At 37.8% G+C, this 23321-nt stretch overlaps 1 protein-coding gene and 1 long non-coding RNA gene across 4 annotated transcripts in view; one reads left to right on the top strand and one right to left on the bottom strand.

Moving 5' to 3' along the window:
• Positions 1-11435, top strand: part of rock1 (Rho-associated, coiled-coil containing protein kinase 1) — a 188801-nt gene extending 177366 nt beyond the window's left edge. Inside the window, exons 28-33 of one of the 2 annotated variants that reach the window (XM_039754719.1) lie at positions 397-467; positions 1109-1197; positions 2459-2537; positions 2631-2892; positions 4383-4572; positions 10009-11435. In XM_039754719.1, coding sequence (XP_039610653.1) covers positions 397-467; positions 1109-1197; positions 2459-2537; positions 2631-2892; positions 4383-4572; positions 10009-10012 — 695 coding nt within the window. In that variant the 3' untranslated portion in view covers positions 10013-11435. Of the gene's footprint in view, positions 1-396; positions 468-1108; positions 1198-2458; positions 2538-2630; positions 2893-4382; positions 4573-7773; positions 8651-10008 lie in introns of those variants that run through there. The other variant, XM_039754718.1, reaches the window with a different exon arrangement.
• LOC120530315 lies at positions 4511-23273 on the bottom strand. Of its 2 annotated transcripts, none has more exons than XR_005633944.1 (3): positions 22990-23273; positions 16864-16983; positions 4511-4590 (listed from the first exon to the last, which is right to left on the bottom strand). It is a non-coding gene; the product is annotated as an uncharacterized LOC120530315 (long non-coding RNA). The 2 variants fall into 2 exon arrangements; XR_005633943.1 differs by lacking the exon at positions 4511-4590 and adding an exon at positions 8574-8638.
• Between the last annotated feature and the right edge of the window lie 48 nt (positions 23274-23321).

Below are 23321 nucleotides of genomic sequence, written 5' to 3'. Positions count from 1 at the left end.
ATAAAGTTAATAGTTGTATAGGCAAAGGACTAGGGGCACATTTTAAACTATTTTCAATAATAATTTCTATCTTGCAATTTGACATTTTTGCATGTACAGTATATGTCAGAAGAGCTTTGTTTATTTAAGGCTGTAAATCATGAATGAAATATATTTTAACTATGCAATACCTACAATATAATGTGTAGATATTAGCACCTTTCTGTATAGTGGTGGTATAATCTATATTATTTATTTTATTGTTTTACTCTTTTTAAATTTTTTTTTAATGTTTTACTATGACTTGGACAGAGCTCTGCACAAGAATTCCAATGTACTTTGACTGTTGGTTTTATGCACAAATGGCAAATAAAAGAACCTTGAACCTTATAATGCCTATCATAAATTTCTTGGCAGAATCACGTTTGGAGGGATGGCTGTCGATACCTAATCGAGCCAATATAAAACGATATGGGTGGAAGAAACAGGTAAGCCTTACTTAAGTGCATGCATGTATTTAAATTTACAGAATTACCAAAGATGAGAACAGAATTTTCTAATTCAGGATCAAATAATTTTATAAGCCGTTCACAGGCAGTATTATCTGATGTTATAAAAATAATCTAAAAAGTGAAATGCTTGCCTTTTTGTCTTATTTTAATAAAAGTAATTGCTGTTTTGTATTTTTTCAATTAGTGTATAAAATGTAAGATTGGTAAAACATATATATTGCATATTACAAATATGTGCAATTTATCCTCATTGAAAGGTATTACATTTTGTTAAGTTCCAAAGTAAACTGCAAGGAGCCGAGACCACAAATTTAGGCATAGTATATTTTTGTAATGGAGTTCATACAAAAACTAAACTTTAGGTTTGCAACTTATCAGCAAATGCACGGAAAATCAAACGTTGATTAAGATTAGTGCAAGCATTATATAAGCTGAAGATTTGTGCGGTACAAAGTATTAGGCACCCAAGACGTTTTGAAAACGGGTGGGTAAAAATGCCTGTACATTAGTAGAGAAGAAGCAGGGACTTCTCGGGAGAAATGTATTCTACAGCTTAGAAAGTACTCTTGGGGGGGAAAAAAGGTTTGTGTAATGAAACTGTCTTTTTCCTTTTCTAGTATGTTGTGGTCAGTAGTAAAAAGATTCTGTTCTACAATGATGAAACAGATAAAGAGCAATCCAACCCTTCTATGGTACTAGATATAGAGTAAGTATTGTGCTTGAATGAGAAATGTTATTTGGAACAATTTCATTACAGTACTCTTCAATCTGTCAGTTCTAAAATGAACAGTATTACACATATTTATAGACATTTCTTCAAACGGTGAACTTTACAGTGCACCCCCTCTATGTTAGAGCTCCATTTCAGCATATTTACTGTTGCACTATAAGCACAAACTATTTCAACATGCAGTTGTGACCAGACATTTGGGTTTTGAGGGTAAGGAGCACTTTGCTGAAGGCATCACTGACATGCTTTAGAAATTTTGCTACCAACTTTGTCATTTTAAAGTGATTGAATCTCCTCTGCAAAACCTTTAATCACTTCTGCAAAAATGAGGCCTCATCATATTAACCTGTATGGCATACTGCCCAGCAGTAAACAATATTGTGCTAGGACCAGTTTGTGCAAACCAACATACTTTATTTAACCATTCTAGTAGTATTTAGAATAGAAAATTATTGTTATAGTATCTTCATTGTACAAGCTGTAAGAAGCTTGTTAAAATAATCTTCTTTGAAAAGGTTTTTTTGAAATGCAGTACTTGTTTTCTCCTTTGACTCCTTTGCAGGTCCTGGCTAATAATAAGGCAGGTTTATCTCTCTCTCTCTCTATAGAAAGCCCCCTTCATTTTCATGACTTTTTGATTTTCTTGTACTTGTTATGTGATCTCCACATTCAGTACTTCCATGTAATTTGGACCCACTGTAGTACTGCCTTGCTGTTCACATGTCATGTAGTAAAATAACACAAGATACATAATTTACTAGTACTGTGTTGTCAGGATTTTGGTACTCAACAGTACTATAAACTAGATCTCTGCTTAATTTTGCTTAACTGGTAGAACCCGCTACCATTTTCTGCTTTCGTCACAATTGTTAAAAGATATGCTATACTATCAACATTTGAAAACAGTTATGATTTATTTTGAATAAAAAAGGACAACAACATGACACCTAGGCAATGCAGTTTTAAACTTTCCTTTATGATTGCAGAATTCACAGTAAACATTGTTAATTGTCTAAAATAAACTACATAAACCATACATATAATCAGTGCCTACATATGTATTTTTATAGTGATTTAGGTAGCATATACGGCAAATAACTCTTTTTCTTGCTTTGTTTTCCTGTGCAAACATTTTTAATTTTACCAGTACATTAGGAACTGGTTAGAAACATATTATGACCCTGCTAGTCCTCCTTTATTACTGTTAACAGTCCTACATTTTTTCTCTTAACTCTAGCAAATTATTTCATGTGAGGCCAGTAACTCAAGGAGATGTATACAGGGCTGATGTGGATGAAATCCCCAGGATTTTTCAGGTGCATTTTTAAAATTTTGACCATGCAACTTACCCAAACAAATGCTGGATGTAGAATAAAATCCACTCCTTTTCTGTTTTCTCACCCACACAGATCCTTTATGCCAATGAAGGGGAGTGCAGGAAAGATGCAGAAGTTGAAACAGTACAGCCAGCTGATAAAACTAATTTCTTCTCTCATAAGGGACATGAATTTATTCCCACACTCTATCATTTCCCAACTAATTGTGAGGCCTGTGCCAAGCCTCTCTGGCATGTCTTTAAACCACCTCCAGCTCTGGAATGTAGGCAGTGCCACGTTAAGTGCCATAAAGATCATTTGGACAAGAAAGAAGAACTAATAGCTCCTTGTAAAGGTAAAGTGGGAAGAATGTTCATTTCTCATGTTTGTGTTTTTGCATGTAATCTTTTGAATCAGAATTAACCTTTAGTGAAAATTGAATGATTTATACAAATGAAGGAAATACAACTATTATAAAATAGCATTTGTTTGCCTTTTTATCATGTATTGTTGTTAAAATAAGTCTTTCACATATAACTGAATTATGGACTGCTTAAATTGTATTTGAAGTGGGGAAGTCAAACTGTAAAATGGAGCAAGAGAACTCATTACTGCCATTGACTACTTTGATCACACATTTAAAGTGCATTAAGTTAGACTTGGCACACAATTTGCAATACTTATTTGTGTTGTAATTTCAAGTAGTTTCACTTTTATTAAATACACATTTAGTAAGAAAACTACCTGTGCTACCTGTCTAAGACGAGTTGAAATGTAAGTCATCAACATGGACTTCAGCATTAACATTTACAGTGCACCATTCAATGCATGTGTCACTGTTAAATGCCATTTGGTGTGGGATTCATAAAAGCAGTGTTAATGTTTGTGATCTGCCATCTGTTGGAATGTCAAATGCAATGCATTTTATTACTACAAATGTTTGTGATGTGCCATCTGTTGGAATGACAGAGGCATAGCAACTGAATAGACAGACACTTAACCCTTTTATTAAGGTGGATACAAATAATCATTTTAATTATAATGCAGTTTTTTTAAACAGTTTAAACTATTATTTACTACATTGTGCTTCATTTCTAAATAACTCCTGTTAACAACACAGTGTTTTAAAAAAATACAAATTTATAATATCCTTTTTTTAACATAATACTATACTTCTTATTAACAACATCTTCTAGAAATAAGGCATATTCTTTAGCATCATACATGTATAAGGTGTTTTAAGGCATTTTCATTACCAATATGATAAAACTGCATGAGCAGGTTAGCTTTTGGAGCGTCACTGAAGATTAACACTTTATACCGGTTTATTGAACTGAAGGCTGACGTTCATTTCAGTCTTGAGTTTGATGTCACAATCAGAAGGTGTTTTCCTCTTTTTTTAATGATTTTTAGAATATTTGGACCATATTTGATACACATTCATTATTTTCAGAAATCAGTTAACATGATTGAGTATATGACATATTTTCACGTAGTACTATTATCAATATAGAGTAACACAGTTGTTTGATATAATAGATTTACTTAAATTTAGCGACTGATCTAATACAGTAGGGAAAAGAGAGATTTCAGGCATGACTTCAGCATTCTAGTTGGAATCCTCATGGATAGACATTGAGAGGGAAATTAACCAACTAGGAAGGCAGAATTCTGCAAGAATTACACTGTATGGAAAGGTACACCATCATCACAAGACACCACAGGTCCGACAGGGTGACAGTATATGTGGTGGAGTTGTGTATTCTAATATGCTATAGCTGCTTGAACAATTTCAGTTCCTCAAGACGTGGATTAATGCATCATTTAATACTTTTTGTCCCACAGTAAACTATGATGTTACCTCAGCAAGAGATATGTTACTTCTGGCTTTGTCACAAGATGAACAGAAGAAATGGATAGGACACCTGGGAAAGAAAATCCCCAAGACTCCACCTTCTTCATTTGTACGTGCTTCTCCAAGGAACGTGTCGTCTAGGTCCACAAACCAGTCTTTCCGTAGGCCACAAAAACCAAGGTAGTTTAAGTTTTAAACCTGCATATTTTTAACGGAAAAGAGTTAAATATAAATGCACCTGTTTTTAGTATGTTTTAGTATGTATACTTTGGTTTGATTTGGTATTCTTGAATACAATTATTGTATGCACAACATTCTCATCCCCTTCTGAGTTAATTTACTTCAGCCCCAATATTACAATTCATTTATTAAACTTGATTGTCTAGCTGAGTATTTTACACCCAGCTAGTTACCAAGATAATATTCTAAATTACTTATTCAAACGTGTTTACAAAAGAATTGGACCTAAAATTGATTAATAGCCTGGTTATTATTTACATAGAGTTTGCAATATCTCCACATTTGGGCACACATGTTTTTCTCCTGTCACAAAGCTGTGGTTGTGTCTAACAGTATGTCCTGCTGTGTATGTGCAGAAATCCTGTCTGTCATCTCCGTTGTGTACCCAGTATTCTTTGGCTATGCAATGGGAAAATCAAACTCTATAATGGAAAAAGAAGGCTCACAAAATTCATGGATAGAGTTGCCATAACAGGAGGCAAAAAGGAAATGAATAGAATTTATCTTATAAAATAAGTGAATAAATAGTTATTGTCTGAATCTGAAATTTTAATTTTTCAATGTAATATTCAATTTTTTTAGAAACGTTGCATCATGTAATACAGTTAAGTGCAGAACATAAATGTTTACCTCATTCACTTGATATGAAATGTTTGTGTGTTACCTCATCTGATACCGTCTCCAGCCGTGTCTTTTTTGGACTCATCCCCTCCACATGCCCAAACCACATTGGTCAGTTTCTCATTGGCAACATATCACCTCCACAACATGTCTTTCTCTTAACTCAAAGTTCATGTTTCACTCACCATTTAACTCTCTACATCATCACTCTCATCTCTGTTCTTTATAGCTTTGCATCATTTTACGTCTTTATCAGCTATTTCTGACTCCAGTTGGAAATATTACAGTACTCCTCGTGCAGCTCCATAAACTGTCAATTCAATGCAAGAGAGGCTTCTTTAGAAGTTAGACTCAGGGACAGCTCTTGGAATTCAACACATACACCACACATCCTCACCATCACTGCTACATCTGCACTCAACATTTTATTTTTGTAGCAGATTTCTGTACTTTCTTCAAGACAACTCCATTGTTAATATCAAGATTTACACTTACTACATCAGTGTTTTGCACACTACAAAGGTTATACTCGCCATTCTTGATTCTTTATCTCTAGCACTCTCTCAACCCACCTTTATTACCTTCTTCAAAGGCTTGATATTAGCAACACTATAGTGAATCATCACTTTCCTTTGTATAAAGCAAAAAGCACATTTCAATCTGCCGTTCACACACGATCACGTTGCACATATGTCATCATTTCAACTCTAAAACTTTTTGCTGCTTTCAACTTTTCCACCATCATCGGCTGTTCCAACCATCTTCTTTTACAGCACTTTGGTGAACTTCTCTTTTGAAAACGTATAGCTCCATCATTCTGTTTTCTCATACCAAATATCAATATCCCATTCATTCTCGTTTCTCAGCAATAACTTCATAAAATTCTTCTTGGTGTTCCTGATGCTCCATACACCATTTTTCCCCCATAAACCTCCTTTTGCTATTTGCTGTGCAATCCTGAACACATTCCTGTTTCCTTTATTCTACAACTCTCTTGATTTCTCAAGCTTTTCATCACGTCTGCTAACCTGTGGGGCATTTGTTGAGGTTATATCCATTGGTCATTTACCAGCCCTCACCTTAACAAGTACTACATGCTCACTCCCCCTCTTCATCTGTACTACTTTGCCGATTTTTCTTATACAGTGCACCAACCCTCACATTTTCATTAGTGTTCTACTATCAGAAAACTTCACTATTTGTACTAAGCATTTTCACATCTTTACTTTTCACCCTGTCTTCTATACCAGACCTCCTTCACTATTCAGCACTTCCACCAGTTTTTCCTGTCTCTCTTCCTATATTCAAATATGTAATCCTTATCTCCCCTCTGTTTGACTTGGGGAATAGTGAGATATGCAATCCATGCTTTGTAACTCGCATCTTTGTATCTCATCAAGTACCAAGCACACAACATTTAATGCATAATTTAAGGAAAAAGAAAACGAACATTTCAGCTTGTTTGTAAGACCTTGTTCCACTACTATATAACTATTTTAGCAACAACGCCTTCAAACTTCAAACAGTTCCAGCATTGATTTAACCAAATTTCTGCAGGGAGCACTGTAACCTGCAGAATAATGATTAATGAGTTATCTAGAAATTGTAATTTGTAAGTTATACAGAACTGATAGAATTAAGCATCTATTCAGTTTAGTCATATATCACTTTTCATGGGTTTACTTTGCTGAATGTGATGGCTCCGAAGGTGTGTATGTATTGAAGCTTTTTATTTACAGGGTATTAAGATGGGACAATTGCCTCCTCGTTATTCTTTATTTTTTCAATTTAATAAAATGATGAAATTTGGATAAACTCTTCCTTTAATGTTTGTTAAAATCACCTATATTGGGTTTCTACCACAGAATTTTGATAAATATCTTAAACGGATAGGATCTGTACTATTTACCCTGTTTTTGGAATTGGTAAAAGAAAATTATGAAACACCACATTTTAATGAGGCATTAAAAACAATATTTTAGTACAGCAAATTAATGTGGTGATGAATACATTTATGATACTGTATGTATTGTAAAGGTTTTCTCTGTAATCTTAAATACCATCATAGCTCACACATCCTCATCTATTTGTGTAGTGCATTTAACACTCAGGAATGCCATCAAATAGCACAAGGCTGGCAGTGAGCACTGCATGTGTTTCAAGGTCTTATCAGTAGCACCACAGCATTTCATATCAGCTTCTCAGTAGCACTGTGTTAGTGACTCACAATGAATTGGGCTACATCAATCATGCTAAAGTACAGCCTCCATGATGAATAAAGGTTTCTAGTTATAAAGATGAATTTTGTATGTAACCTGTAAGGCTTAATCTTCTTAACAGTCAGAGAAGAAATGAGCTCTGCAGTACCAAGGCAAAGACTCACATGAGCATTATAAAAAATACAATATACAGAGTTTGTTTGCTTGGTTAGTCATGGTCCAGGAACATGTCAAGATAATGTTGTGTTGGTCATTTTTATTTTTGCCACGTTTAACCTTGATTTTTTTTTTATTTCTTTAGCAGCAGGTCTCAAACAGACTTTGTGCAACTTCACTGGGATAGGATGAGTGTATCTAGTGACATCTCCATCTGTAGCAGTGTTTCATCTAAATTTGAGAGGACATCTTATATTTAAAAAGTTTACTATTTAATTAAAACTTGCATCTCATTCTAGTACTGATTTGTTAAATTCAGAGGTGGTGGATATTAGGGTGGATAGCTTACTAAAACAGAAAATAGCCTCATGAACATAGGTTTGTAGTTTATCAATAATTTATTCGATTAGGTCTTTCAGTATACCAAATTTCCCCCAGGGAAACTTATATGTCTCTGTAAATATTAGTTTCTGTTCTTAAGATAAACTTTCTTTTACTTGCAATGCCAAGTGAAGAACAATCCTGTGTTTACTTCCTTTTTAATCATCACCTTCATAAACGACAAACCTTTGTTCATCTTGCACTGAACCAAGTATCAAAACCTGATTTTGCTTCTCCTTTGTCAAATACTTGACAGTGTTCATATTCTATTATTAGAGTAAATCAGTTGGCAACATTCATAATTTAAGATAATCTATGGAAGTGGTTGTCTTCAAATATAATTGCAAACTAGTCATACTTTTTAATCCATTAAAGAGGCCAGGCCCATAACTGCCTTTAGAGACCTTTCTCATGACCTCCTCAAGGAGCATCGAGTTAGGTTTATTGCCCAATGTATAATTTTAATTAGAAAAGGAGAAACGTAACACTTAAACAGGTTTTGACATTTGTTATCAATGTTATGCCTCACAAACAAAATGTTTCCAGACATTGACTGGTGACTTGAATTCTCTCTTTGATGTGTCTCACTTGAAATCAGGAAGGACATCCAATGCTAGCTTTTGATTTGACTGTAAAAAAAACTCAGCAAAGGACTTTCCATCTCTTTCCTCCCTACATTTTTTTTTGTTACTCTTAGTATTCTTTTGGGGCCTGCACATATTATTTACCCAGTTCAATAAATTTTAAATTTTGTCAATTAACATTTAACACTTAATGCCTGAATATGTGAAATGGCAGCTCCTTGCAGATTAAATATATGTTAGGGTCCCAAAGTTTGTGACCCGCACTTAACCTGAAGTCCTGTGCATATATTTAGACAGTCCATAATTGTTGTTAAAACACAAAAACATGGAACAGCAAGAACAAAATCAAAGTGAACCTACTGCATCAGAATAGAACATGCATGTCCTTTGCTGTCGACTTTTCTGAACCAGCGTTCACTTGATGCAGTACATGTAATCTTAATGATGTGTTTCCAGCATTCCAATGCCTCTGTCTAACGCTTCCATCTTTTTACTTGGAGAACCATGTTAAAAGATCTCGGTCCCTCTTTGTCTCTGTCTCTCTTTCTCAAATATAAAGGTCAGCGCCTATAAAAAAGTATTCCCCCCTTGAACATTTTCACTTTTTATTGTTCTCCAAAATTGAATTACAGTGGATTTAATTTAGGTTTTTAAAATACTAATCAGTGGAAAAAGTGAAAATAGATTTCTGACAATATTCTAAATTGACTACAAATATAAAACTCAAAATAATTGATAACAACTTGGCTTCAACACATTTTGTTCAGCAGCTTTGATAAACAAGAGCACTACTACATGTCCGTTTGTGGTCTAATGTTGTAAAATGGCATTTAAAGAAAAAAAAAAGCAGCATGCATTTAACTGCTTACCAAATAAGAAACTGTTAAGTGAGCCTGGGAATCTTCTAGAGAAGCAATCTTTCAATCAAGTTAATGTGTTTACTATCAAAAAATAAATATCCACACTGCGAATTTAATGAAGGCAAATCCAACAGAACAGCTCTGAAAAATCAAAGTTAAGTTGTAACCCCCACAATTCAGTAGGTCTCATGCAAAGACTGGGAAACCTGCACGTTCTGATGCTTTTATTGTTGCATTACCACTGTTCGTTCTTAGTATCATGTGGAATGTGTTATAAAAGGAAACAGTAAGGTAATGCTTGTTGCCAGAGGGTTGTACGGCATGTTTCTGCCAGTAACAACAGAAAGACTACGATGGCAAACAATCTCAACATGGGCTGGATGTCCAGTTGTTTCATCTTAGAATTTAAGGCAAGCTGCCATGTTAATCAGGCTTCATATTTCTTATAAGCTAATAACACCTTAATGTTTGATTACAGATTCTTGTTATTTTGTGTTTTTTTTATTTTATTTTACCTTTACTTTACAAACCTTGTGCTGTCTCTTCTATTTTCAGCTAACTGCTTATACCTTGGGATGTTCATGGAACTTTTATTTTTTTATCAACACATAGAGCTTCTACTATAAAGCTACAGTAGAGGGGATTGCACTTCAGCACTGTCACAAATTACTTCAAGTTTTCGTAATGACAAGTCCCTCTTTCACGACGGAAAAAATTACCTTCACGAAAAGAAGTTCCTGCACCTTTGTTATATTACTAGTGTCGATATACCAAGAATGAAGCAAGTTGCTTTTAATATATTTTTTTTTTCAGTTTTTCCATTAAAACCAAACCAAAATGCTGCTTCAGAATCTCAGTCGACTTTGACTTTTTGTGTGAAAATTTCTCGGCCTTTTTTTTTTATTGTGAATAGAAGCATTTTTTTATGTGGACTCATCAACAACTTAGATAATGGATAATTATTTTGAACATATATTTGGGAAAATAAGCAGGAGCCAGTTAAGAACTAGGAGTTTTTGTTTTTTTTTTTTTTTGTTTTCCCCTGATGACAGTGAAATGGCGTCAGGTAGCAGTGTTCAGTAAAGATGACATTTTGATGCCTTTGCTGTGGGATCACCATTGCCTTAATGCAGCTTTGAATCAACAGCTTTTCTTCACAATTACTGCGTATGGTTTAAAAAAAAAAAAAAAATCATTGACGAGGGAAATAAGGATACAATGGAATGACATTGTGGATATTACCGATGCTCATTCTTCATCTATGCATTGCATTTTTCCAAGCCATACTGAGGATGCAAAGGCCTTAGGGAACTAACAGTTATATATTGTATTTTGAGTGTTTTGGGATATGTTTTAATTGTTATTTTAATGTATTGTCTTGCATTGAATTTTAATTAAGGGTATGAATAAAAAACATTAAATTAACAAAAATATAAGAAACTGCACTGTTTGTAATATAAATTATTATTATAACACTTAACAGAAATAGTGTTTTGACCCATTTAGTGCCTTAACTTCAGATTATTGTTTTACTGCCATATCCATTTATCTAGACAGCTAAAAAAGTAACATTTTTATGTCATGTTTTGTTATGCCTTTTTGACCCAAGATGGTTTTGTATCATTTTAATTTTGGAGAAACACAATATAAATTACAAGTAAACTGCCTGTTTCAGTGGAATATTCCAGCATAGTGGTGTAAACTGTTTCACTTCAAGTTCTATCCTTTAGTTTTATTTAACGTTCTTTTCTCCCTCTGCTTGAGAGAATTGTCTTGTAAATGATGTTAGCCTCCTGCTATACAGCTGGGCACAACAATATTGTGGTTTATTTTTAAATGAATACCTCCTTGATAATTTATAATGGCTTTGCAGTTTCATTTAATAAATATAAGCACTGGAAATTAGATTTGTGTCAAAGACCCATTGTACTTTATAATATTAATAAATGCAAGACTGTAACAATAAACATATATTCAATACATTTTAGGCATTGCTTTTTGGGGCAAAAATAAATGTTCTTAAAAACCATGCAAAATCCCTGGCAGCACTTCTTTCACTTTCATGTTGAATACACAAACATACATACCTTCTGTGACATGAAAATATTATCAGTCCAATACATTTTTATTCAGCTTGTTAGTGGCATTGAAATTCATCTTTGCCCTCACACATCCAATTTGAAGATATCGATGTTCTTTGTAATCTAAAGCAAAAGTTCACTTATAATGTTCGAGATTGTCAAATGCTGATAGTACACTGATATTGTTACTTGCATATGTCCCAAAGACTGCTGACAGTAGCACAATACCAGCAGCAGACTAAAAAGAATGAAAACACCGTCACAGCAAATGCAATGTCAGAAAGTAGACACTGGACCAGAGAGGTTTGAGTAAAGGTACAGTCTGTAGGCAGGGATGAGGAGACTCAACGAGCCCCCTCAAAACCAGTCCCCAGACAGGGATAGTTTTTGCTAGTGGAGGACTAAGTCATTACAGGGAATGAGACACAGGTTTGCTCCAAAAATAGTCTCATACTGTGTTTTACCTTCAGGGTTCACAGGTGGGAGACCTCCCTGCAAGGGCGCATAGACTCTTGGCCAGAGCAGGGGTGGATCCTATTCTCAGTATCTATGTTGGAACACATATGTAAGAGCAGTGTGTCAGTTCTGAAATCCAAATTTTAAAGAGGTGTCAAGCTGAGGAGACAAACTGGCAAAGTGATCTTCTCTGGCATTCTGCTTTTGCCACGCATTAGGCCAGGTAAGGTTAATGAGATCAGAGGGCTTAACATGTTGCTTATATCTTGGTGTAAGGTGGAAAGGTATAGGTTTGCGTGACATTGGTGCTCCTTTTAGAAAAAATTGGACCTGTTCCATGGTGACAAGTTACATTTGAACCAGAGGAACCACAATGTGTTGGGAAGGCATATGAGCAGATTAGTCAAGGATTGTTTAAACTAGGGAATGGGGGGGCAAGGAGATTAGGACAGGCGAGGTTTAAAATTGTATATGAAGGGATGAAAAATAGTTTTATGCCCGTCCATAGACCTGTTACTCTTGCTCTGTTCATTAAGGGTTTACTATTCTTATGCATGGGCTATTCAAGTCTCACAGCCCCTAACCTTGAAACTAAATGCTTGTTTTTCTTTGTTTCCCTCAATACAGCTAGGTGGGGTCTGCACACTGATTCAAACCTAGGAGCCCTTTTCTTCCTAACCCCCATTATTTTCATGATCGCCTCTGTCAGAACACAGTAGATTTTGTTTTCTAATTTTTTTGGTATCTTTTCAGGCCTGCTGGTGGCAAAATTCTGTCTATAAATTGTATATGCCTGAGATGGAATCAGAGATCAATATGGCTGGTTTGAAATAACAAAGCCCAGTATGGTAGATATTTCAATGCCATATTGAAGGCATTCATTATAGGCACATTGTCTTGGAGCAGGATATGTTGTGTGCTGTAGACATTTAGAGTAAAAAAAAAAAAAAAACCCTCAAACTTTAAAATCCTACATTTCATTACAAATTGGTCCATTCTGGGCAAGAAAAGGAAATGATGAAAAAGACCCAACAGTCCACACATTCGTTCAGCACAACTGAAATAGAAAATATTTTTAAAATTATAAAATTGTTCATATTCGGTATCAGGCTTTGATTATGCTTGTTTTTATCAGACAAAAGCAATACTTGATAGTAAACCATGTAGTGTACTAAGCTTCCAGTAACAACTAAATTCATATTATATCCAAATCCTACAAAACTAAACTTCATAGTAGGTCTTTAACTATACCTTAATTACTAAAACTGAAACTAATAGATATAAAAATAAAATAGAAATGTCTTTGTGAAATAAAAACTAAATTAAACCTAAAAATACACGATGAAGGAAAACTAAGCTGAATTTCAAAGTAAGGTCAGAAAAAATATAGAAATAAAAACTAATAATAAAAAGGAAAAATTATAATACCCTTCGGTAAGACTGGTTTGAGCTGATAGAAAGGAAACATTAACTCACATAACCACTTGTTACAACTAAGGTATGCAATAGAGCATCTCTGAATGCACAATACATCGAACCTTGAAGCAGGTGAGCTACAGCAGCAGGAGACCACACTGGGTGCCCCTCTTGTCAGCTAAGCAAGATGACCCAAAGAGATTCTTTCAATATTTTAGTAGTAAAAGGACAGTCAAGGAGGAGGTGAAGTCCATCAGAAATAGTACAAGGGGAATTAACACATACAGACAGTGAAATAGAAGACACTCTAAACTTGCATTTTTCTGAGGTCTTCACATGTGAGGAAGTAGATAACCTCCCAGCGGTAACAGGGACTACTAAGGAGGTACTGAAGGATTTGGAAATTGTGGAGGGAAAAGTACTGCTTAGATTAAATAAGTTGAAATCAAACAAATCACCAGGACCAGATAGTATTCATCCTCAACTTGTTAAGGAAGTTAGTGAGTATATATCTAAACCCTTTACGCATATTTTTAGGAAGTCACTGCAAACTCAAGGAATTCTGAAGGACTGAAAAATGGCAACTATTATCCTGTTATATAAAAGGGTGACTACGCCAGTCCAAGCAACTATAAGCCAGTAAGTTTAACATGCATAACAGAAAAATTAATGGAAGGAATTATTAAGGGAAAGATTGAGAAACACATGGCAAGAACAAGAGTTTTACCGAGCAGTGAGCATGGGTTCAGAAGAGGAAGGTCCTGTTTTACTAACATACTGAATCCGTTGAATCATTGCAGAGGGACATGGCAGCATACAGGCTGGGGCAAATTTGTGGCAAACTCAATGTAAGGAAATGTTAAAGTGTTACACATAGCAGGTAAAAATGAAACTTGAAGGACCTAGGAGTCATAGCAGACTCGTCTCTGTCAAGTTCCAGGCAGTGTACAGAAGTCCATAGTCTCCTCGGCATTATCCCTAAGAGTCTCTCAGGCTCGGAATTCTTTGTAAGTACATTCAACTATGAATGTCTCTCTGGATTTAGCTGTTATTGTTCAGTGTAGAGTGTAAAGCCCATATAACTAACGGGACAGTATTCTGCTGCCATCTATTGGATAAAGAAACATGCTCAAAAAAAACCTCATGAATATTTGTGTTTTGCCAAACCAAACTCATCAATATTGATAAGTGGGGTGGAGCTTTAAACCAAAGCACAATGCTGTGTAAAAGAGAAGATTTTAAGCCAGTTTTAGAACAAACTGAACCATTAGTTGAATCAAGCCATACTGATGATAGTGTGAATTGGTCATCAGACATTGACATGAATAGCAAAACTGCCGCATATGCCATTGTATGACGAACCCGCCATGATATGCATAGTGAATTCGGACACCTGAAGGTTCATCATGGTGCAAGTAGACGTGTGGCAAAAAGACAAAATGATTTTAATCAAGCAGAAGGTTGAGGAGGATGTTAGCCCATGTCAGGAGAGATGTGGAAGTCACCAAGTGTTTTGCTGTGGTAGCCTACAAATAACACAAGGGGTGCGTCGATCGTGCGGTCCAGCCACTGACATTTTTACCCTCTCATGCTCAAGCGACAGAAATGTTGGGTTATATACTGTATGTTATATATAAGGACATATGAGGGAAGCTTTTCAGTTTAAGCAAACAGTAATTAAGAAGATTGATTTCTTTTTTTTTTTTAAATTATGAAGGAAATTAGTAGAGTGGATCCAGGCTGTTACTTTAAAATAAGTTCCAAGAAGAACACACTTGTCGAGGGTACATTTTGTGCAAAAGTTAGAAAGTTTTTGTTCTCCCGCCCCCACCAAACCCCAACCCCACACACACACAGAGACCTGCAGACACATGCTATAAGTTACCAAAGTAGGACTTTAGGGACCTTCAAAACTGTTAGTCTGAATGGCCCGTCCTTGTCAAAATATTTCTTAAGTTTTAAGTTAAGAATGCATATTGGGTTTGCCAATATAACAGTCAATATGAGGGTCTGTTCTTGATCTGGTGGTTTGAGTGTTAATGATCCTGTACTGTTTTCCAGAATTGAGGAAGAAGACAAGCGACCTCGCAGGATGGCTGAGCTCTTTACTGTTTGGCATTCTAAGGTGGAGTGTCAAACATCCTAAACAGGTTTTCTAAAGCCTCCTTATATTTGAGGATGGCTAATTCTGCATTTGGCTAAAACTCAAACTTATAAATTTCCAATCTCTGACCTAGAAGACGAAAAGAAATAGTACTCTAAAGTGGGAGTTCCTACTTGCAAACTTGGGTCTGGTCTCTCAAGTCTGAGTTTGTCCAACTTTAGATTATGACTCCAATCCAAAATGGCAATGTACACTGTGATCAGGAAGTACAGTAACACTGTATAGGTTTCATTTGTTTATTTGAAGAGTTTACTTTAAATGAATCACCTCAATCCATAATACTGAATATTAAGAAGTTAAACGTTAACACTTACAGAACGAATGGTAACTGTCTAGCTGATATTAGCTTGACAGTATGATGGAATGGAACACAAGTGCCTGTGATATCCTGTGACGAGGATTCCTGAATACAAACCGCTAACTGAGTAACTGTGGCCTAATACACAAAGTCATGGATTACTTCTGCTGACTTATTAAATAAATACTGCGAGTGGAAATCTTTATCGTTTTTACATTTAATGTGCTAATAATAAGTGCCTCTTTTGATTTCTTAAGGAATTCAACATATTTTCCTATATAATATGCTACCATAGCTGTTCGTTTGTCAGTCCAGGATTTTAAATCACCTGTAGCTCGCAAACCGTTTTACCTATTAACTTGAAATTTGGTGCATATACAGTATACCACGTGACGTCTACTATCCGCTTTCGGGGTGATGATTTTTATTACTTTTTTTATTTTTATTTTATTTTATTGTAGAATCTATTCTAGGCAGCACGCAGCAGGGTGGCATTGCGGCACATGCGTATGGGTGCCGTTCTCGTATCCTACCACCTTCGCAAATCATTCTTGAGGCAGATTGAAGACTTAAGTGCCAGCTTAAGTGAAAAATTAAAGAAAACGTACTTAGTAATTGCAACACAAAAACTAACTTAATCAGTTTTAACGCGAAAAGATGCTGACGAAAGAAGAGAAGCCGCTAGGTTGGAGAAAAGAACAGCTGCTCAGGAAGCAACAAGCGCATCAACCTCTGAGCAAACGAATGCTAAACAGAGAAAGAGAATGAAAACTATAGGAATACTCAAGTCAAGTGTATTCACTGCACGTTATCATGCAGTACGCCGTTACTGGTACTGTATATAATGGCCGGGTGTAGGAATGACAGACTGCTGTATAATAATTTGGGTACCAACCAGATTGTCCTACTTAATGTAACCAAAGTAAGCAACAACAACACCCGTTGTGGCTTAAAGCTGCCCTGGTCTTGGACCAAGAAAATAGAAACAAAAATACCTCTTTGTGAGTCACTTCAGGAAGGTCCATCTAGGGGCAGGTCCCATTGACAAATGACGCCTGCTTCCAGGAGTCTGGTGGCTTTATGGTCAGGTGACCTTATTGGGTTGTTTCTCAGTGCTGCAGGGAATGAAGGAGAAGAGAATGTTAGCAGTAGTGCCATGTATTGGTCATTATATGCCTTGATGGTGTGTTTCGTGGAAACCTAGTTAAATGAATCCATTACACCTGCCTGGCTTTCAGCTTTATCGAGAGGACTGCGCATTGGAAGAAATCAGGGAAAAGAAAGGGAGGCGGAATCTGCTTTTATATCAATGAAGGTTGATGTACTGCTGTCATAGTGTTAAGTAAAATGTGCTGGCCTGACTTAGAAATGCTTTTTTGTTTACCGCAAGAGGTTTCCTCATTTATTCTGGTTAGTGTCTACGTTCCACCTCACACCTGCGTCAATGTGGCGCTACAAAAACTGGCTTATCAGATAGCGAGCACGGAGCAAAATTATCTGGATTCCCTTTTGATTATTCTATGGGATTTTAATGAAGTAAATCTCAGCCAGGAACTTCCCAAATTTAAACAGAGCATAAAGTGCCCTACCAGAGACAGTAATACACTGGATTATTGCTATACAGAGTTAAAGTGTGCCTCTTGCCCTGTCCCCCATGCAGCTTTGGGTTTCTCTGATCACTGTTTGATTAATTTGCTCCCAACTTAAAGGACTAAGTTAAAATCTGCTAAACCTGTGATTAATACACTTAGAAGGTGGTCTAATGAGGCAAAGTTGAAGCTGCAGGCCTGCTTTGACTATAAGGACTGGAGAGGGTCTTTGAAGATACTGCTGCTAACTTATGCAAACTGGCAGACACAGTAACATCTTATGTTAGCTTTTGTGAAGATATGTGTGTCTCCACCAAGACCTGCTTACAATTAACACTAGTAAACCATTGTTCACGGCAAAACTCAAGCAGCTTCCATCAGGTTAAGGAAGCTGCTTAAAGAAGTGGGGATAGAAACAGGCAAGAAACACACGGACAAAAGAAATCAGACTGGCTAAAAAAAGTTACTCTGAAATGCTGAAAAATTAGTTTGGAAAGGACTACAAAATATTAAAAATGACAGGAAACCATCGCCCATATTGCGGGAAATCACCAGCTGGCTGATAAATTGAAAGCTTTTCACTGCAGGTTTGATAAGCCCAATAATACAATGGACATTATCCCCAGCCATCTCAGTGTGCGGACTTATATGACTCTCCCCACCACACACTCTCCACTTAAACATCTCTTAAGTGGACATGTGTCGGCTCTTCAAAGGACAACACGCTAAGATGGGGTCTCGCCCTCCTGCTTAAAAATCTGTGCTGATTTGTGCTGTGTGAAGTTCCCTTATACTTCAAACAAGCCGCAATCATACCAGTCCCCAAAAAATGTAGTATAACAGGACTGAATGACTACAGGCCTGTTGCTCTGACACCTGTGGTCACAGTGTTAATGATTTTTTTTCAGTGTTTATTTTAGCATTTTGTGCACTAAATTGCACTCTACACTTTGTATGCATGTATATATACAGTGCATCTGGAAAGTATTCACAGCGCATCACTTTTTCCACATTTTGTTATGTTACAGCCTTATTCCAAAATGGATTAAATTCATTTTTTTCCTCAGAATTCTACACACAACACCCCATAATGTCAACGTGAAAACAATTTACTTGAGATTTTTGCAAATTTATTAAAAATAAAAAAATTGAGAAAGCACATGTACATAAGTATTCACAGCCTTTGCCATGAAGCTCAAAATTGAGCTTGGGTGCATCCTGTTTCCCCTGATCATCCTTGAGATGTTTCTGCAGCTTAATTGTAGTCCACCTGTGGTAAATTCAGTTGATCGGACATGATTTGGAAAGGCACACACCTGTCTATATAAGGTCCCACAGTTGACAGTTCATATCCGAGCACAAACCAAGCATGAAGTCAAAGGAATTGGCTGTAGACCTCCGAGACAGGATTGTCTCGAGGCATAAATCTGGGGAAGGTTACAGAAAAATTTCTGCTGCTTTGAAGGTCCCAATGAGCACAGTGGCCTCCATCAACTGTAAGTGGAAGAAGTTTGAAACCACCAGGACTCTTCCTGGAGCTGGCCGGCCATCTAAACTGAGCGATTGGGGGAGAAGGGCCTTAGTCAGGGAGGTGACCAAGAACTTGATGGTCACTCTGTCAGAGCTCCAGAGGTCCTCTGTGGAGAGAGGAGAACCTTCCAGAAGGACAACCAACTCTGCAGCAATCCACCAATCAGGCCTGTATGGTAGAGTGCCCAGACGGAAGCCACTCCTTTGTAAAAGGCACATGGCAGCCCGCCTGTGTTTGTCAAAAGAAACCTGAAGGACTCTCAGACCATGAGAAACAAAATTCTCTGGTCTGATGAGACAAAGATTGAACTCTTTGGTGTGAATGCCAGGCGTCACGTTTGGATGAAACCAGGCACCGCTCATCACCAGGCCAATACCATCCCTACAGTGAAGCATGGTGGTGGCAGCATCATGCTGTGGGTATGTTTTTCAGTGGCAGGAACTGGGAGACTAGTCAGGATAAAGGGAAAGATGACTGCAGCAATGTACAGAGACATCCTGGATGAAAACCTGCTCCAGAGCGCTCTTGATCTCAGACTGGGGCGACAGTTCATCTTTCAGCAGGACAACGACCCTAAGCACACAGCCAAGATATCAAAGGAGTGGCTTCAGGACAACTCTGTGAATGTCCTTGAGTGGCCCAGCCACAACCCAGACTTGAATCCGATTGAACATCTCTGGAGAGATCTTAAAATGGCTGTGCACCGACGCTTCCTATCCAACCTGATGGAGCTTGAGAGGTGCTGCAAAGTGGAATGGGCGAAACTGGCCAAGGACAGGTGTGCCAAGCTTGTGGCATCATATTCAAATAGACTTGAGGCTGTAATTGCTGCCAAAGGTGCATCGACAAAGTATTGAGCAAAGGCTGTGAATACTTATGTACATGTGATTTCTCAGTTTTTTTTATTTTTAATAAATTTGCAAAAACCTCAAGGAAACTTTTTTCACGTTGTCATTACGGGGTGTTGTGTATAGAATTCCGAGGAAAAAATGAATTTAATCCATTTTGGAACAAGGCTGTAACATAACAAAATGTGGAAAAAGTGATGCGCTGTGAATACTTTCCAGATGCACTGTACGTACAGTGCAATATGTAATGAAATGCTTAGATGCTCAACTCCAATGATTGTGCCTTTAAGAAGAATATAAACAGACAATAACAACAGTACATGAATTTAAAATTAATCAAAAATCATTAGTAGAATTTTAAATACGTGATAAAGTATAATGGGTAACTATAAACAGTAGATATCTTAATAAGCTGTTTCTAAGTTATACAAGCATACTGTGCTGCTCTATCCCACTTCTGATGTCAGAACCGTGAGCTCCTTTGGAAACAGGGTCATACTTGAGTATACTGTAACTCTGTAAGGCTAGACAAGTGAGCTGACCAGGGAGAAGAGGGAAGTCATTTTGAGTTACTACCAAAGCTGTCAAGCAACTACCAGACCATCAATGCCTGGACACCACTTGCTTATAGAGCTACAGGATGATCCAGGTTAAATGGTGTGAATTGCCACACTCTATTTGCTTTCGTTTATAGCACTGTCTATTATACAGTAGTTATGCTTAAATATTAAAATGTACTAATCCTGTTTTCCTGCTTGCACATTCTGTTCTTTTCTGCTACTGATAGCTGAAACCCAAGTTCTTTACTGAGTCGGTCAATCAGGGGTGTGCAGAGACAATCCCAGCATTAGGCTGCTATAGTGACAGTCATAGCTGGGTTTAGTCTGAAGGAACTACTGACAGAAGGTCACGGACTGTATTCATGGGTGCAGCCTCAGAAATTGGTGTTAAGAATTAGCGAATATTGACAGAGGTTGGACATGATACTGTAGATCCGTCTTAAAAACCAATCTGCACATTTAAAAAACATCCCACCATTGCTTGCTACTCTACGCCGACGACTAAATCCTTGCGGATGAAGACTGTGAAGATCTGGAGCGGCTATCGCAGCAGTGGAAGACTCGCTTGGATGCCAGTGGTATGCGGTTTAACATCAAGAACACTGAGTACATGGAGCGTGGTTCGCAGACCAACGGCACCAGCAGCATTGGCGCCGAAGACCTGAAGAAGTTTGCTGACTTCAAGTATGTCGGCTCAGTCATCAGCAGCGACGGCAACCTGCTCCCTGATGTCTGTGCAAGGATCAATGCTGCACGGTTGAAATGGCGACAGGTTACCAAAGTCCTCTGCGACTACTGCATGCCAGACCGTCTTAAGTCCAAGATATACAAAAAACAGTGGTGTGCCCAGTTGCCCTCTATGGCTCAGGGTGCTGGACAGCTACTGCAAAGCACGAACGGGCCCTTAGTGTGATGGAAATACAGATGCTGCGGTGGTGCCTTGGTTTGACAAGATGGGACCAGGTCATGAACACTGACGTCCGGAAAAGGATGGGAGTTGCACCAATCATGGAAAAAATGCATGAGGCAAGGCTACAATGGTATGGGCATGTCACCCGTGGTGATGAACACTTGGTGACCAGAACAGCACTGCACCTGAGCCCCCAAGCTATAATAATGGGCAGATAGGTTTTTATTTGCATTTTTGATAGCATCCCAAGTGTGTTCAGGTTGGGGTTATGCATGTGTGTGTTTGTTTGCTCTTTATACAATTCTACACCCTTGGTCAAATGTCAACAGACTTTTGCACACATATCCCACTTTGTCAGGAAGAGGCCATAGACTACTTTGGAACTCAAAATTCTTGAGGCTGCAGCTCTGGCTCTTTTGTCTGCTGGTCTGGCTTCAGTCTCTTCCGGTGTTTCACTTGCTCTGTGCCACCAGGTGGCACTGTCTTTAAAACTCACTGTAACAAAAAGTAACTGCACCCAAGGTAGGCCCAGGATTAATTTTTTAAGATGGGTCAAACTGCAGCCTGCATCACCTATGATGCGAGTCCTGAAACCTCCATTTCATGTCAATAGAGTCTCGATTCAGACCACCAAACCTCTGCTTGGTTGAAGTTGTCAATGTTATATGGTATGTTTGGTCACACTATGGTTAAGGTTAGGGTGGTGGGACTGAGGGACTCACATAATGGAGATTGTGGAGTGAAACAACTGACCTAAATATGTTGTAGTGACTGACATCAGAGGGCGTTCTTGTAATAGTGTTATGTGACTAATGTCATAGGCATTGCAGGTTGCAGTGAGAACCATCTTAAAAATTTACCCTGGGGGTACCTTGGGCATGATTGTTTTTTTTACCACAGTGAGCTTTTAAGGACAGTACCACCTGGTGGCTGAGAGCAAGTGAAACACCAGAACAAATGAAGCTAAATGAACCAACGTGTTGTAATTGCAGACCACAGTACCTATAAGGTCTGTCATATAATGCCCCAACATCACGAAACGCCTATCGCATTAGACTACGGTCAACGTTAGGACCCCCGTTTCACTATGGGTTAAGATAGGGTTGTGGGAGGCTTATCTGACTGACGTTGTGGGCATTACCTGACGCATGTCATAGGTATTGCAAACTGCAGGTTGACCCTTCTCAAACAAACGGACAAAAGAACCTGAGCTGCAGCCTCATCAGCAGGTGAAACACCTGGGCAATGCCAGGTACTGCTGCTATATAAGACAATAAACAAACAACAACCCTCCAAACACACATAACATGTGGCTTGGATACTGGAGAGCTGCTAATGTCAATAATAGGCTTGTCAGATGGCTAGACCTGCCCAGATGTACAATTCCAAGTCATTAACATTTGAATACACAAGCTTCCATTCACTTAAGAAACACACCGTTAGAGGTTAATTCCATCAACAGTTGCCTGGTTGTAGTCACCAGCATTCTCCCGTGGTCCTTAAATAGAATAAGCGAATTCCTAAAATTCATGAATTAATTCCACTGACCATCCTATGTTGGTGCTTAAGCTATCCCATGCCCCTGCCTTGAATATATTGTTTAAGAAAATGCATAATAACAATACATTTTATTTATATAGCGCCTTTTCCATGCTCATGGACGTCAATCACACAACCACTTACTTTTCAAAATGAAGACAAGTCAGCAATGTATGTGTGTGCAACTGTGGCCGTCCCAGTAATGCTGCACCAAGCTGACTCAGACCGGGAACACTCGGGTTAATTTAATCTTCTATCAGGCGGGTCGGTAATGGATGGAGGATATGCACATTTATTTTACTGTCACGACGCCACCGGACTCACCACCGTCAACTGCGTCCCACGATCCATTTTGAATTTCCCTGTTGCCGACTCCGAGGCTGCCGCGCGCCACGCTGGTGGTTGGTGTCCAGCCAGCCGTGTGACGCTGAGATGCGGCAGGCGCTCCAGGTCGAGTAGTGGCACCCCGAGCGCGT

The sequence above is a fragment of the Polypterus senegalus genome, chromosome 5 (genome assembly GCF_016835505.1).
Source record: "Polypterus senegalus isolate Bchr_013 chromosome 5, ASM1683550v1, whole genome shotgun sequence".
NCBI classification, from domain to species: Eukaryota; Metazoa; Chordata; class Cladistia; order Polypteriformes; family Polypteridae; genus Polypterus; species Polypterus senegalus.
This window is presented reverse-complemented; position numbering and strand designations above follow the sequence as displayed.